The sequence below is a fragment of the Cnephaeus nilssonii genome, assembly GCF_951640355.1.
Source record: "Cnephaeus nilssonii genome assembly, chromosome: 4".
NCBI classification, from domain to species: domain Eukaryota; kingdom Metazoa; phylum Chordata; class Mammalia; order Chiroptera; family Vespertilionidae; genus Cnephaeus; species Cnephaeus nilssonii.
In genome coordinates, this window is record NC_137075.1 from 68,681,360 (window position 1) to 68,698,670 (window position 17,311).

The 17,311-nt window shown below is 36.3% G+C and overlaps 1 protein-coding gene across 1 annotated transcript in view; it reads right to left on the reverse strand.

Annotated features, from left to right (window-relative positions):
* Positions 1 to 17,311, reverse strand: part of SOS2 (SOS Ras/Rho guanine nucleotide exchange factor 2) — a 109,956-nt gene that overhangs the window by 2,055 nt on the left and 90,590 nt on the right. Inside the window, exons 18-22 of the mRNA XM_079768413.1 lie at positions 16,915 to 17,087; positions 13,259 to 13,375; positions 4,291 to 4,552; positions 3,723 to 3,764; positions 745 to 854 (exon numbers count right to left, since the gene is read on the reverse strand). Coding sequence (XP_079624539.1) covers positions 745 to 854; positions 3,723 to 3,764; positions 4,291 to 4,552; positions 13,259 to 13,375; positions 16,915 to 17,087 — 704 coding nt within the window. The remainder of the gene's footprint in view (positions 1 to 744; positions 855 to 3,722; positions 3,765 to 4,290; positions 4,553 to 13,258; positions 13,376 to 16,914; positions 17,088 to 17,311) is intronic.

The following is a 17,311-nucleotide window of genomic DNA, read 5'->3' on the forward strand; positions in this document are numbered from 1 at the left end:
GTTAAATCCAGGAGTTCAAAATAGATTAATTTGATTCAGATTTATGAATAAATTACTCCCAGTTTAATTCAGGGCCCCAGTTTAATATTTTTATATGAGATGTTTTAATTGAAATCCTAGAACATTATACCATAGGTTATCTTGCTTTGTATATACATTTCATAAACTTATGTATTTTTATTATAATAATAGGCAAGTGAATGAAAAGTATATATAGTTTTGCAGACATGAAAGAACATGATGTTAAGAGGACTTAATATCCAGCTGCTGCTTTCTGGCCACCTACTTCTACTTTTCCCAGTGAGGCTTAGAGTCATGGTTTGAAAAGTATGATCCAGGGACCAGCAGTAACAGTGGGGAACTTGTTAGAAATGCAAATTATTGAGCCTCACTTCAGACCTACAGAATCAGAAACTCTGGCAATCTGATTTTTAACAAGCCTTCCAGAAGATTCTGATGCATCCTAAAATTTGAAGAATGCTTTGAATATTAAAGTTATATCCACCTCTACTAGTACAGGAGCGAAAATGTACTTCTGAGTATTTGTGAATCTTCCCAGTCTCTTTTTTAGAAAAAGTATTATGAGTAATTATTTAAAGTATTTTTCAAATAAAACAACCCAAATGTTTAAAAACCATAAAGGGTACCCACATTTTAACTGACAGACTCTTTAGAAGGACAAGCACTGTTTTAAAGATTTACAACTTTGAATGAGATGAGGCAAACCTAAGTCCTGTTGAGTACCTTGGAATTTGAAGTATCATGATCAAATTTTTTTCGAGGAGGAAGTGGAGGAGGAATCAGTGGCTCTTCACTTAGTTTATGTAAACTACCACACGAACTGAAGAAAGACTCTGTGGGTTAAAAAGATTAGTTTAACCACAATATATAGTACATTCATTACATAAATTTAATTTCAATTTGTGATAACCTCTGCTATGGCATCTGTCAGACTCTACTGTAGCTGACTATTGGTTTATCTAACCTCTCCATTAAACTGTAAGCTTTCTGAGGGCAGTATGTATTTATTTTTGTATCCCTAGCACTTAGCACAATGGTACTACCTGGCACGTAGTAGGTACTATAGGTAAATAAAAGCATATAATTTCATTAAGATTAGAGATGTCGAATAGGTCACTGAATATCTGAATCTAAAGGTCAAGAGAGAGATTCTGGGTAGAGGAAAAAATTGGGGAACTATCATCATATAGATGATATAAGACTAAATGAGACAATCAAGCAAGTGAGAAAAAAAGAGGGCCAAGGACTGAGTCTCAGGGCTTTCCAATGTTAATAGGTTAGGAAAATGAAGAGAAATCAGTAAGAGAGATTAAGGAGCTAAAAGTAGAAAAACCAAGAGAGTGGATGAACAATGTCATCTTCATGTATATTACTTCTTTCCCAAAGAGATGATATTTTTGTATAAGCAAAGGCTGAGACTTCGTCTTTCTTGTTTGCCACTGAATCCCTTGTACTTAGCAGAGTGACTGGTACAAAATAAGTACTCAATTTTCTGTTGAATGAATAAGACCAAAAGGAGTGAATATTTTTATGATTTGATATGTTTTCAGATTTCTTTCCAGAAGGGTCAAACTAATATACCAATCTATAAGGGTTAAGTAATGTATGAAAGAACCTTTTAACATAGGCTTGCTCATATTTTGATCTGGATGCTTTATTCATGCCCATTGTTAATGGATTCTTGCTATTTTTCTCATTGTATGTGAGCACTTTTCATACTTATTTTATTTCAAGATTTATTTTAGGATATTCACAATTTTAGGCAGTTATTCTCAGTATTTTTAAATTAAATTTCAAACAGTTTTCTTTATCATGTGAAAAATTTATTTTACTACCATCCAAAATAATGGTGTTAGCCCTAGCTTGTTTGGCTCAGTGGATAGAACATTAGAACATCAGCCTCTGGACTGAAGGGTCCCGGGTTCCATTCCAGTCAAGGGGACATGTCCGGGTTGCAGGCTCAGTCCCTAGTAGGGGGCGTGCAGGAGGCAGCCAGTCAATGATTCTCGCTCATCATTGATGTTTCTATCTCTCTCTCCCTCTTCCTTCCTTTCTGATATCAATAAAAATAAAAAAATAAAAAAGCAAATATTATAAAATGACATAGTGTTATGGACTGAATTGTATTCCCTCCCAAAATATGTGTTGAACTCTAACCCCAGTGCCTATAAATGTTGACTTTATTTGAAAATACGGTCTTTACATATATAATCAAGTTAGTATGAAAGCAGGCCCTAATCCAGTATGACTAGTGTCTTTTATAAGAAGAGACAATGAGACACACAGAGAAGATGGCCATGTGACAACAGAGACAGAGACTGAAGCAATGCATCTACAAACCAAAGGATGCCAAGGATTGCCAGCAAATTCCAGAGCTAGAAGAGGCCAGGAAAATTCTCCCCTACAGGTTTCCGAGGGAGCATGGCCTTGCCAACACCTTGATTTTTGGTTTTCTAGCCACTAGAACTGTGCTCTTTTAAGCCACTCGGTTGTGGTATTTTATTACAGCAGCAATAGAAACTAATATACATAATAAAAACATTTCTACCACAGAACAAGAAAATTAATAAAATACAGAAACTTCAATTAAACCAGGAAACATCTGAATCCTGAAGAATCAATGCATGAAGGTAGACTACAATGTATATGAAGGAGACAAATGGATAAGATGAAACCCACATGTCTACAGTCAGTGATATTGAGAAAAAGCAGCAAATATGCCCCCAAAAGAACCAAGGGATCAGGAGTTAAAGGCACTTGGTACAATGGATGGCATGGACATGAAAACAGAAGAATTGATTAAGTCTATATAAAGGGTGATTAGAACTTCAATCCCATTCTCCACTTTGTGAAGCCAAGCAACTACCTCATCCCACCACTGGGACTTTTATTCTCTGGAGAATCTAAAATTCAGACATGAGACACTAGTTTATGATAGGGAACTGCTGTTAATTTCAAGTGTTTTAGCATTATTTGCTTTTAAAAAAATTAAAATAAAGTTTGGAATTAAACATTTAAAAGAATAAACTTACTTTTCTCATACTCTTGCTACTATCTAAATCATATACATTTTACTATGATAGAAGCAGAAGTCCTCCAGAATGGGAGAATTATTCCCAAAGATGCTATGTCCTTCCTGAGTTATTTTGTTTTAAATAAATGACCATAGAAAGAAAGGTGACAACATTTACATCATAAATTATGAAATAATTAGGAATAGCAGAATAGTGATTTACTCAAAATACTGCTTTAATAAGTTCATGTGACAAAATAAGTGATCATGGGCTAGCCTGGGAACCTAATAAACATTTAGTATATTATACTTATGGTAAAATGAATTGAAAGGGGTGGGGAAAGAGAAGAGGTAACTGATATGAAATCATTTCTCATTCCATGCCCAGTTATGTGCTAGATGCTCTACATAAGTTATATCATTTGATCCTTAACAAGCTTACAGATGCTAAATAATTTGTTCAATGGTCACACAGCCCCTAAAACATAGACTGCAAAATGATGAAAACTATAGTAAAGTTTAAATAGTACCCAGTTGTAAGCAAATAATCCAATTTATTATAAGAATTTCACTCAAATGTCAAATTTTTAAAATGCTGTGAAGCCCAAAATACTCATATACAAATGTAATCAACTTAATTATTATCTTCATAATCATTTCATTAGAATCAACTAAAATTCTTACTTACTTGAATGTGGCAAGAGAACTGGAGCAAAGATGCTATTGCTGCCTATGGGAATGAGAAAAATTAACTTGAAAAGAAAGATATGTATGATTTCTTTAATGACTGCATAAAGTAACATGTAATAACACACACAGAGTACAGAATTTTATCATCATCTTTTGCCATCTAAATTTTTTAAAGAAATGAACCCAGTACTCTGTTCGTGGAATCCAGTCTTTTCTTTATCAGCGTTAGTTTACTCTCTATCACAGTCTCTTTTTAAATTTCCTTCACAGAACTTATCTGCTTGTTTTCTTATTCATTGTCTATTGCTCTCTTTAGAGTAGTAGTGGTGTTCAAAAGGTACTAAAGAAATTTTGTTGAATGGATAAATTAGGAAATAATGTGCATAAACAATGCAGGAATGATGTTTTACTTCCTTGTGTTAATCGCTGTTTTCACATTTCACTGTCACTTTCTATGCTAATAGAGTTTGAAAAGGATTCTATAGTTTCCTAATTAAAATAATGAGAATTACCTTAAACACAAGATTCCTTTTTTTTTTACCAAATGGTTTACATAAAATACATACCACAGGAACTGTTCAGATCCACATCTAAAAACACACTAAGGTCTGAAGAAGCAGATACTGGTGGAGTAGATGGTGTATTTGGAGAGGTTGGTGCTGACACTGTTGACTCAAGCTCAGTTTCAGCAATCCGACTAAAGCTTATTTTACATGGTTCTCTTTCTAATGGTGTTGGATGACCTCGTAAAGTGCCTGAGGTAGAGCCATGTCGGCCTGTATTAGGCCTTATTCCAGGAGATTTTAAAGAGAAAGTTGATTTCCTGGGCTGGGAAAAGCAAACATAATTATCATTACTAATTTGCATGTATTTTACTTTTACAAGTTAGTGCTACTTTATTAATTCTTAGCATATAGTTATAAGGGTACAATAAAATCCCAACATCCTAGTAAAATACTTTGGATATATGACACAGACAACAGTGTGGTGACAGCCAGAGGGAAAGAGGGCTGGGGGGAGGTGCAAGTGGGCAAAGGGGGCAAAATGGGGACAGAAAGACACTTTACTTTGGGTGATGGATTCAAAATACAGTACAGTATGTAGATAATGTTTTATTGAGCTGTACGCTTGAAACTTGTATAGTTTTATTAACCAAAGCCATCCCAATAAATTCAATTTTTAGAAAAGAATACTTTGGGGTTTGATTGGCTTAATTTTAAGATGGACTTGAATATAAGTAAACCTCTTTTCATACTGCAGAAATAAAATTCTTAAAAATCTGTGTGAATAACTTTTTGCTCTCAAAACACTTTAGCTTCAAGTCATTGATATCAATTTTACAAATATTTTCTGTGGATATAATATATGCAAAATATTATGACAAGTGCTTCTGGAAAAAAAAAAAAGAGAGACCTTGCTTTTTTCTTCCTAATAGTAAATGACCAACTTCTACAATGCCACTCTAGAGAAACTGCTATCATTGTCCCCCCACCTCAACCTGCTCTCTTTAAAAAATTCTCATGTGGAATGCTGGGTGAAGAGGAGAAAATGGCGGCAGAGTAGGCAGACATGTTCCCAGCCTGGTCCTGGAGCACAAAGAGAGAACAGCTGAGGGTCGCACTGGGAGTGTTTGTTAGCAAGGTGTGGGACAGCTGAACACCAGGAGAAGGTGGGGGACTGCTAGACGGGGTTCCCCTGACAGGGCAGCCTCCACGGCAGCTGGGTCCCCTCCCGGAGCTACGGGCACAGATGGCGAAATCTCGCCATCTTGAAAGGGAAGGTGGATTTTGTCCGAGGCCTGAAAATCAACAACTGCGGCGACCGCCCAACAGCTGTTTGCCCCAGAGAACCAATCCCAGGAGGCGCGAACGCTTGGACTCAAAGGTGCTCTTCACTCCACCAGGGAAAGGTCAGATTTCTCCAGGGATAAGGTGAGGTTCTAGTCTCTGCTGGAGAGAGAAATGAGTGCGCGCGCACACACACTGTGAGAACTGGATGACCAGGGAGGTCTGAGCCGGGAGAGGTCCGTGGCTGTTGGGGCCGGTGTGATCCGTGATTGTGGAAGGGGGCCTCAGAGCTGCTAACAGGGGGGAATCTCTAAAGAGCAACCAGTTTTGATCTGATGCGGAGGGATAGCCTGGCAGTTTCAGGGGTTGCAGTCGGCTTGAACTTGTCCACCAGCCTCTGCAAACCGGTATGGAGTGCCATAGAGGAAAAAAGGCTAGAGAGGCCTTAGAGTCCTGGAAGTCAACCCAAAAACACTGCCACCCAGAGGTTGAATCACAAATTGACTCTGGTCTAATAAAAAATAAAGGAACACCAGAAATTAAGACACCCCCTGCTTAAAAATGAAGACTGAATTACAACACTGAGGAGCAGTGAAACGCAGGGAACTGCAATACTGTCCGGACTGGGAAACAGGTGTGCCAAACAGAACAATAGAGGAAGGGAATGATGTTAACTACTGCACATTTTTTTTTATTTTAATAATTTTTTTATTTTCATTTTTTGCATCATTTACTTAAGAAACTATTTTTTTCTTTTTTCCTCACTTGATTTTACCTTTTTAATTATTACATTTTTATTTGCAATCAACATTATTACTACTACTATTTTACCTTTTTTATTATATTTATTTTTGGGTTTTTGTTATTATTTTTTTTTAAGTGTCATTTTATTTTCTCTTTATTTTACTTTGGGATTAGTGTTCTACAGTCTATTTTCACCTTTCCTTCACCATCGTTTTATTCTATCTCAACTCTACCTTTATGCCATCACTCTCTGCCTAACCTTTCCCCTTTTGGTGTCCTGTTTATCTTAACCCTTTCCTGCTCTAGATTTTCCCTATTCTTTCTGTTTACCCCCAGCTAAAATTTCACCCTACCTATATATCTAATCTCCAATCCCCTGCTCTAAGTCCATACACACCTCTCTTCGCTGTCTTAAATATAAAAAATAAAAAAATTGTTTTTCTCTCTGCCCTTTTGTTGTTTTCTTGAATATTGATTATATCGAATTTTTATGCTTTTTTGTGAGATTGTTTTGCTTATTCTTTTCTTTTGTTTGCTGTGTTTTTTACTTCTGTTATCCCTTACATCGTTTGATATTAGTTGGTGCTGTAGGTTGTATTAATCACCAGGTACTTGTTGCTGGCATTTGCTGTGATTAATGGTTGTTCTATTGGAGTTTTCTCCACATATATATAGTTTGTTCCTCTTTTCTCTCTTAGTCTTGTTCTAGCCTGTCTTATTCTTTTTTCTCCTTTCCCCAATTTCATTTTTGACACTCCTTTTTTTTTCTTTCTTTCTTTTTACTCTTCTTTCTCTCCTATCCCCTAATTTGCCTTTCTCTGGTGGTCACCTTTATTGGAGATTATTAATATCGTGAATACATCGCTGTTCAGTGCCTTGTGTGTTATACCTGGTTGTGTTGTATTTTGTGCCTTTAAATCAACGCAGGAGAGAGAGAACTACATAACCAGACATCCGGAGAAGAGAGACCATGGGGAGACAAAGAAACAGCCTGCATAAGAAAGAAAAGCAGGCATCACCAGAAAAGGAAGTAAACGAATTAGAGGCCAGCAACCTATCAGAGAAAGAATTCAGAGAAATGGTCATAAGGTGGCTGAAAAGAATGGAAGACAAATTCGACAATATGAGTAAGAACCAAGAGGAAATGAAGAAGAACCAAGAAGAAATGAAAAATGACATCGCTGCTGTAAAGAACTCAATAGAAAGCATCAAGAGTAGACTAGAAGAAGCAGAGGACCGCATCAGTGAGCTAAAAGACAAGATGGAAAAAAATACCCAAGTAGAGCAGCTTCTAGAAAAGAAAATGAAAAAGCAGGAGGAGAGCCTAAGGGAACTTTGGGACAACACAAAACAAAACATCATCCGCATAATAGAGGTTCCAGAAGAGAAGGAAACTGAGCAAGGAATAGAAAACCTGTTTGAAGAAATAATGACAGAAAACTTTCCTGATATAGGGAAGAAAAAACCCACACAAATCCAAGAAGCTCACAGAGTCCCAAGCAAAATGAACCCCAAAAGACTGACGCCAAGGCACATTATAATTAAATTGGCAAACACCAACGACAAAGTAAGAATCTTTAAAGCGGCCAGAGAGCGACAGAAAGTTACATACAAAGGAAACCCCATCAGACTAGCAACTGATTTCTCAACAGAAACTCATCAGGCCAGAAGGGAATGGAATGAAATATACAAAGTCATGCAAAGGAAGGGTCTCAATCCAAGAATACTGTACCCAGCAAGGCTATCAATCAAAATTGAAGGTGAAGTCAGAAGCTTCACAGACAAAAAAGGGCTAAGGGAATTTATCACCACCAAATCAGCAATGCAAGAAATGCTAAAGGGTCTTCTGTAAAAAAAAAAAAAAAAGTGAAGAAGAAACACAGGAGTATAGAATAAAAATGGCGACAAATAAGTACCTATCAATAATAACTTTAAATGTAAATGGATTAAATGCCCCAATCAAAAGACACAGGGTAACAGATTGGATAAGAAAACAAGACCCATATATCTGCTGTCTACAAGAAACCCACCTCAGAAAAAAAGACGCACACAGACTGAGGGTGAAGGGATGGAAAAAGGTTTTCCGGGCGAATGGAAATGAAAAAAAAAAAAAAGCTGGGGTAGCAATACTTATATCTGACAAATTAGATCTCAAAATGAAGGACATAACAAGAGATAAGGAAGGCGACTTCATAATACTAAAGGGAGCAATCCAACAAGAAGAAATAACTCTGGTAAACATATACGCACCCAATACAGGAGCACCCAAATACATAAAAAAACTCCTGGAGGATATCAAGGGAGAGATTAACAGCAATACAATCATAGTAGGAGACTTTAATACACCACTATCACCACTGGACAAATCCTCTAAACAAAAAAGTCAGCAAAGAAACATCGATCCTAAATGACTCACTAGACCAGATGGAATTAATTGACATCTTCAGAACATTTCACCCCAAAGCCACAGAATATACATTCTTCTCAAGTGCACATTGGTCATTTTCAAAGATAGACCATATGTTAGGACATAGGCAAAGTCTCTCCAAATTCAAAAAGATAGAGATCATATCAAGCATCTTCTCAGATCACAGTGGCATAAAACTGGAAATCAACTACAATAAAAACAATCCAAAGAAATCAAACACATGGAGACTAAACAGCATGTTATTAAACAATGACTGGGTTACCAGAGACATCAAGGAAGAAATAAAAAACTTCATGGCAGCAAATGACAATGAAAACACAACAATCCAAAATCTATGGGACACAGCAAAAGCAGTCTTGAGAGGGAAGTTCATAGCTCTACAAGCCTACTGCAAAAAACAAGAAACAATGGTAATAAATTACCTAACCCTACAACTCAAAGAGTTAGGAAGAGAGCAACAAGAAAAGCCCAGTGTAAGCAGAAGGAAGGAAATAATAAAGATCAGAGCAGAGATAAACGACATAGAGACCAAAGAAACAATACAAAAGATCAACAAAACCAAGAGCTGGTTCTTTGAAAGGATAAACAAGATTGATGAACCTTTAGCCAGACTCACCAAGAAACAAAGAGAGAGGACCCAAATAAACAAAATCAGAAATGAAAGAGGCGAAATAACAACAGACCCCGCTGAAATACAAAGGATTGTTTCAAAATACTATGAACAACTCTATTCCAACAAACTGGACAACCTGGAGGAAATGGACATATTCCTAGAAAAATATAACCTTCCAAAACTCAATCAGGAAAAATCTAAACAGCTCAATAGGCCAGTAACTATGGAAGAAATTGAAGCAGTCATCAAAAAGCTTCTGGCAAACAAAAGCCCGGGGCCAGACAGCTTCACAGGAGAGTTTTACCAAACATTCAAGGAAGAACTAAAACCTATCCTCCTCAGACTATTCCAAAAAATTCAAGAGGAAGGAACACTTCCAAGCTCCTTCTATGAAGCCAGCATAACCCTAATACCAAAACCAGATAAAGACAACACAATGAAAGAGAATTACAGGCCAATATTCCTCATGAACATAGATGCCAAAATCCTCAACAAAATTCTAGCAAATCGGATCCAGCAGTACATCAGAAAGATCATACACCATGACCAAGTAGGATTTATCCCAGTGATGCAAGGATGGTACAATATCATAAATCAATAAACTTGATACATCACATAAACAAACTGAGGGATAAAAATCACATAGTCATATCAATTGATGCAGAAAAAGCTTTTGACAAAATCCAACACTCTTTCTTGATAAAAACTCTCAACAAGGTGGGAATAGAAGGATCATACCTCAACATAATAAAAGCTATATATGATAAACCCACAGCAAACATCATACTCAATGGACAAAAACTAAAACCATTTCCCCTAAGAACAGGAACAAGACAGGGATGCCCACTCTCACCACTCCTGTTTGACATAGTACTGGAAATATTAGCCATTGCGATCAGACAAGAAGAAGAAATAAAAGGCATCCAAATTGGAAAAGAAGAAGTAAAGCTATCCTTATTTGCAGATGACATGATACTGTACATAAAAAACCTGAAAGACTCCATCAAAAAACTACTAGACTTAATAAATGAATTCGGCAATGTAGCAGGATACAAAATTAACGCCAAGAAATCTATGGCCTTTCTATACACCAATAGTGAACTTATAGAAAGAGAGACTAAAAAAGCAATCCCATTTACCATCGCACCAAAAAAAATTAAGATACCTAGGAATAAACTTAACTAAGGAGGTAAAAGACCTATACGTGGAAAACTACAGGACACTGAAAAAAGAGATAGAGGAAGACATAAACAGATGGAAGAACATACCATGTTCATGGATTGGTAGAATCAACATCAATAAAATGTCCATACTACCCAAAGCAATCTATAGATTCAATGCACTCCGCATTAAAATACCAACGGCATATTTCACAGATTTAGAAAAAAACTCTCCAAAAATTCATCTGGAATAAAAAAAGACCCCGAATAGCCACAACAGTCCTGAGAAAGAAGAATAAAGTAGGAGGGATCTCAATACCAGATTTCAAGCTGTATTACAAAGCCACTGTTCTTAAAACAGCATGGTACTGGCACAAGAACAGACATATAGATCAATGGAATAGAATAGAGAATCCAGATATCAACCCAAACCAATATGCTCAATTAATATTTGACAAAGGAGGCATGAACATACAATGGAGTCAAGACAGTCTCTTCAATAAATGGTGTTGGGAAAATTGGACAGATACATGCAAAAAAATGAAACTAGATCACCAACTTACACCATACACAAAAAATAAACTCAAAATGGATACAGGACTTAAACATAAGATGGGAAACCATAAAAATACTAGAGGAATCCACAGGCAGCAAAATCTCAGACATATGCCGAAAGAACTTCTTCACTGATACTGCCCCTAGGGCAATGGAAGCTAAAGAGAAAATAAACAAATGGGACTACATCAAAATAAAAAGCTTTTTTACAGCAAAAGAAACTATCAACAAAACAACAAGAAATCCCACTTTATGGGAGAACATATTTGCAAATGTTATCACTGATAACAACATCTACAGGCAGCTTATACAACTTAATAAAAGGAAGATAAATGATCCAATAAAGAAATGGGCAACGGACCTAAATAGAATCTTTTCAAAAGAAGACAGAAGGAAGGCCAAGAGACACATGAAAACATGCTCAAAGTCACTAGTTATCCGAGAGATGCAAATCAAAACGACAATGCGATACCATCTCACACTGGCCAGAATGGCTATCATCAACAAATCAACAAACGACAAGTGTTGGCGAGGATGCGGAGAAAAAGGAACCCTCGTGCACTGCTGGTGGGAATGCAGACTGGTGCAGCCACTGTGGAGAACAGTATGGAGTTTCCTCAAAAAACTGAAAATGGAACTCCCATTTGACCCAGTAATCCCACTCCTAGGAATATATCCTAAGAAACTGGAAACACCAATAAGAAAGGATATAAGCACCCCTATGTTCATAGCAGCACAGTTTACAATAGCAAAGATTTGGAAACAGCCTAGGTGCCCGTCAGCAGATGACTGGATCAGAAAACTATGGTACATCTACACAATGAAATACTATGCTGCCATAAAAAAGAAGGAATTTCTACCATTTACAGCAACCTGGATGGAATTGGAGAACATCATGCTAAGTGAAATAAGCCAGTCCATGAAAGAAAAATACCACATGATCTCACTCATCTATGGATAATAAAGAAAATTATAAGCTGTTGAACAAAAAGATAGATACAGAGACAGTAAAGCATCAAACAGAAGGTCAAATTACAGTGGGAAGGTTAGGGAGAGATGGGGGAGATAAGAGATCAACCGAAGGACTTGTATGCAAGCATATAAGCATAACCAATGGACACAAAACTCTGGGGGTGAGGGCATGTATGGGAGTGGGGTGGGTGGGGGGGCAATGGTAAGATATGTACACATATAATTCCTTAATAAAAAAAAGAAAAGAAAGAAAAAGAAAATCTCATGTGAAATAAAAACACATGAAACTCAGATTCGGATAACTTGAATTAAAATCTCAACTAAGTCAATATCTTAGCTATGCAGCTCTGAAAAAGTTATTTAAACTCCTTTGAGCCTCAGTTTTTATGTTTGGTAAAGCAAGAGTAAGATGCATATCATACAACTGTTGTAGAAATGAGCTAATATGAAACTACAAGCATACTGCTAGGCCCAAGTATTTTCACTTCCTTTCACATCTTGCTTCTCTTCTAGCTACTAAGAATTGGTCTTCCACTATTTCGATTGCCACTGTAAACCCAAGGAATAACTAGGAACTGTAGCAGCAAATTTTAACAAAAGAGGTGGGTTCTAGTGATAACCATGGTGCTCTAATGGCAGGAGTCATGGTCAAGCCAGAAGAACCATGATACACCTGCTTACTTCTTCTCAGGTCTTTCCATCATTTCCTGTTTCATCCAGCTACCTGTCATTGTAGGTTCTCACTTTCTCACAGCTTTCCCCCTTACATTAGGATGGATAAAAAGTGAACAGATAAGTAAGTAGTACTAAGATAAATGATAAACCAGATTTTATCAAAAGGCTAACATTTCCCCCCACAATATGTAATTTTAGAAATAGTATACTACTATAAAACAAAACATTTAAAAACAGCTCTTCAAGCCCTGGCTGGGCGGCTCAGTCAGTTGGAGCATTGTCCTATACCCCAAAAGGCTGCATGCTCCATCCCCAGTCGGGGTATGTATGAGGACAACCAATCAATGTCTGTCTCTTTCTCTGTCTCTCTCTCTCTCTTCCCCCTCTCCCTTCCTTTCTTTCCCCTTCTCCCTCCTTTTCTCTCCCCCTTACCCCCTCTATCTTTCTAAAATCAATTAAAAAACAACAACATATCCTCAGGTAAGGATTAAAAGAGACCCAGCTATTCAAGTAAATTACAATTTTAATGGAAATAGGTTGTTAAACATTGAAGATAATATTGTTTTAAAAACAATTTTTTCAAAATTGTAATGAACTTACAAATCGAGGTGGCTGTTTGCAGTTTCGGGGTTCAATTTCTAGTGATTTGTTGAACAAATAATCTGTAAACTCTTTTTCAGAAGCACTTCCCATGGGGTTAAGGTTTTCAAAGAATCGCTGGAATTAAATATCCATAAGTATATGTTTTAGATCTTGTTAAAACATTTATTTTATCAACAAATTAAGAGATCATAATGTCTGAAAGTCCATAAGGATTTCTGATTCCAATCTTTCTGCTTTCAAATAAAATTGTATAGAAGTTACATATTCTAGTCTTAAAGTTCTATTAGAAGATGAACAGATTTTCACTTATTACCACATAATGGCTTTATCCCTCCATTAATATGATCCCTACTCATTATAACAAAATTATCACCAGTAAATTATCAAAAGTGTTTACAACAGAATTATAGTTATAATCCACAATGAAACTTTGACAATCAGAAAAAAGGAGAGCTAAACTGGACAAAGGTTTATTCAAAAGCAATATTGAAAATAATAATAATAAACTTATCTAGTAAAATAACCTTTTTCTTTATGAAATAATATTTTATAAGCTTAAGTTTTAGGAAATTTAAATGATTTAGTAAAGTGCAAAAAGACAAACAGTAATCTCATTAACTAGAGATTTCACTGTAATGTTTCACTATTAAATTATTTTTGTTTTAACTGTGTGTGAATGTTTATGGATACAGATTACATTTGTTATGAAAAATTGGGATCATACCACAGTTATTTTTAACCGTTTAAAACTTTATATTCAATTATTTTCCCCTTGTGGTTTACTTATTTTATAAAATATAAATATTAACTCTCTATATAACTCTATATAAAATCGATTCATCTATAGTATGTCATCAGATGGATGTTCCAAAAAATATTTCACCAATCTCCATATAGGTAGTTATCTATATAGGTGCTTTCTAATTCTTTCAATTACAATAATAATTATTGTTATTATTAACTCCTTGTGCATACATTTTTCTGTATATATTTTTATTTCCTTAGAAACATTTCTTTGAAATAAATTACTGGATTTAGCTTTATTTGATTTTGAAGTGGTTTAGTTAGAATTGTATATAAAAACAAGTATTGGGTTTTAGCTTTAGCAGTACACAAAATTAACTATAGAATTTCTAGTATGAAATACTTCCATTTTTCAGGCATCCTGTCAATTTCAAGAAAATTATATTACATTGAAACAGGATAACTATGTTAAATCATATGAACCAATAGCAATTTAAAGACTTTTATAAAGTTACTAGAGGCCCAATGCACGAAATTCGTGCAAGGGGCTGGCGCCCCTGTCCCCTCCCCCCCCGCCCCCCCCCCCCGTGCTCCCCCCCGCCCCCGCAGCCACATCTGCCTCGCCCCCCCCCCACCCCCGCAACGTGGCTTCGTATGGGAGGATTTCTGGTCTAATTAGCATATTTTGCTTTTATTATTATAGATAATAGCAGTGTTCTTGTTTTTCTCATTGTTTACTTTTTAATATACTTTAGTTTGGTTAATTATGGTTTGAAAAGTAAATAGCTACTTGATCTACATTTGAAATTTACTTTGGCTCAATCACAAAGAAAGCATTCTCTGCACACCACACAACCTCATCTCCAAAAGAATGCTTTAAAACAGTGGTTCTCAACCTTTCTAATGCCGCGACCCTTTAATATAGTTTCTCATGTTGTGGTGACCCCCAACCATAAAATTATTTTCGTTGCTACTTCATAACTGTAATTTTGCTACTGTTAATGAATCGTAATGTAAATATCTGTGTTTTCCGATGGTCTTTGGCTCTACAGCTAGCAGGGTCGCGACCCACAGGTTGAGAACCGCTAGCAGGTTCGCCTAAGACCACCGGAAAACACAGATATTTACATTACGATTCATAACAGTAGCAAAATTACAGTTATGAAGTAGCAACGAAAATAATTTTATGGTTGGGGGTCACCACAACATGAGGAACTGTATTAAAGGGTCACGGCATTAGAAAGGTTGAGAACCACGGCTTTAAAAGATGGTAGGAAGTGTATATAGGATCATATATGAATGCTAAAAGTACTATTTCAAGTATAACCAAAGTACAATTATTTCTGTGGGGGAAATATATTGTGAACTCTAATCTGGGTTTCAAGAACATATTTCCTTAGCCCTGAGAAGCTCCACATCCAAGATGGTTGGCCCAATGATGAGAGAATGGGATGAAATAGTAGCTTATCACCATTTTCTTTAGAGCAGGTATCTGTCTACATTTTCATAATGGTGTACTTTAGACTTTAGGTCATTCTTTCTTAGGATTTTAGGGTACTTTGTTTTGAACTGAGAACAAAGAACAGTGACCATCTAATAATTTAGGAGGGAAGAACGGTGGCCATTTTCATTCAATATGCCCAACCTGCAGACTACGTCTGAAAGTGTAGCATAATTTTTAATGTGAGGTGAACTTATTCTGATAGTTATTTTATGTTCTGAATTTCAAATAAGTATAATACAATAAAATTCACTTAACATAAAAATCCTATATAATAAAAGGGTAATATGCAAATAGACTGAACAGCAGAACTGAACAACCAATCAAAGCATAATATGCTAATGATATGTAAGGCTGCTCAACTGCTCACTATGACGTGCACTGACCACCAGGGGGCAGATGCTCCGACCAGTAAGTTAGCTTGCTGCTGGCATCCAGCCGACCGGGACTGAGCAAGATGGGTCGGACATGCCCTGGAGCCCTCCCGCGGTCCCTCCCTGATCATGCACCGGTGGAGTCCCTCAGCCTGGCCTGTGCCCTCTGGCAATCCGGGACCCCTCAGGGGATGTCGGAGAGCCAGTTTCAGCCCGATCCTGCAGGCCACTTCCCTTGGGAGGGCGTCAGACACAGGGCTCATGGCTGGCAAGCACTGCTGTGGCAGCATGAGCCTCTCCCAATCGGGACTGATTGGGCGCGAGCCTGCGGCAGGCACAGTGGGGCCAGGATGAGCGGGAGCAGCAGGTAGGAGCTGCAGGCAGCATGGGACTGCGGGTTTCGGCCCAATCCCCGCAGGCCATCCAGAGAGACCCCATCCTTGCACGAATTTGTGCACCGGGCCTCTAGTAATATCATAATTTACTCTAATTTAGAAGGTATTCCACATCTTACAGTACCACAGAACCAATATTAAGAATTATTGCTGAAAATAAAACATCATTTGATAGAATGTTTTAAAAAATAATTTTTTGCTATGCATATACACATACCATTCATTCTACAAGCACCTTTCTATTTAAACACAGTGTTCTTATAAAGGTATTAATGTTTTATTGGTCTGTAAAATACCTAAAATAGATACCAATCAGTAATAGTACTAGTAGTGGATTTTCTTTTTACTGCATGAACATCAGAAAGGTTCTTTCATTCCATTTTCTCATATATTTTTTGCAAGTGTTACTTGAATGTTACACAAAAAAGCAATATTTTCAAGAGAAAATACCTAATAACAATTAACTTTAGATTGTTAGTGTAGAATATGTAATATTTGCCATTTCTATCAATTGATTATTAACAAAATTATCTTATTTTGATAGAAAAATATATAGCAAAATGTGTGGTTATGATATTTTTTAGAGATGACAGGATTTAACATGTTCTCTTTTAAAGATAAGCAAAAAAAAATATTTACCCTCATTTCTGGTTCAATCCGTAAACAATAAGGTTGATTCTGATACTGCTGAATTTCTCCAGTAATTTCAGCCACTTTCCTCCTCTTACTGAAATTGATTAAATCTTTCCCTTTCTTTTTTAAAAAATCATTATTCCCTTCTTCAGTCTTCAGAATATTTGTTAAATATATTCCTAGTAAAATAAAATGTATTTGAAGAAAAATTATAAAATTGGTTATTTAACCATTTGGGAAAACAACCTATTTAGAAAAGTTGAACGATATCCTAAAATCCAGCAATTCTACTTCTAAATGTTGGTAAGTCTGACAGATGTAATAATTAACTCTACATTAAGAATTTAACATGGAAATAATTTAAAACAAAAAGAATATTAGGGTTTTGAAAAACTTAATGTGT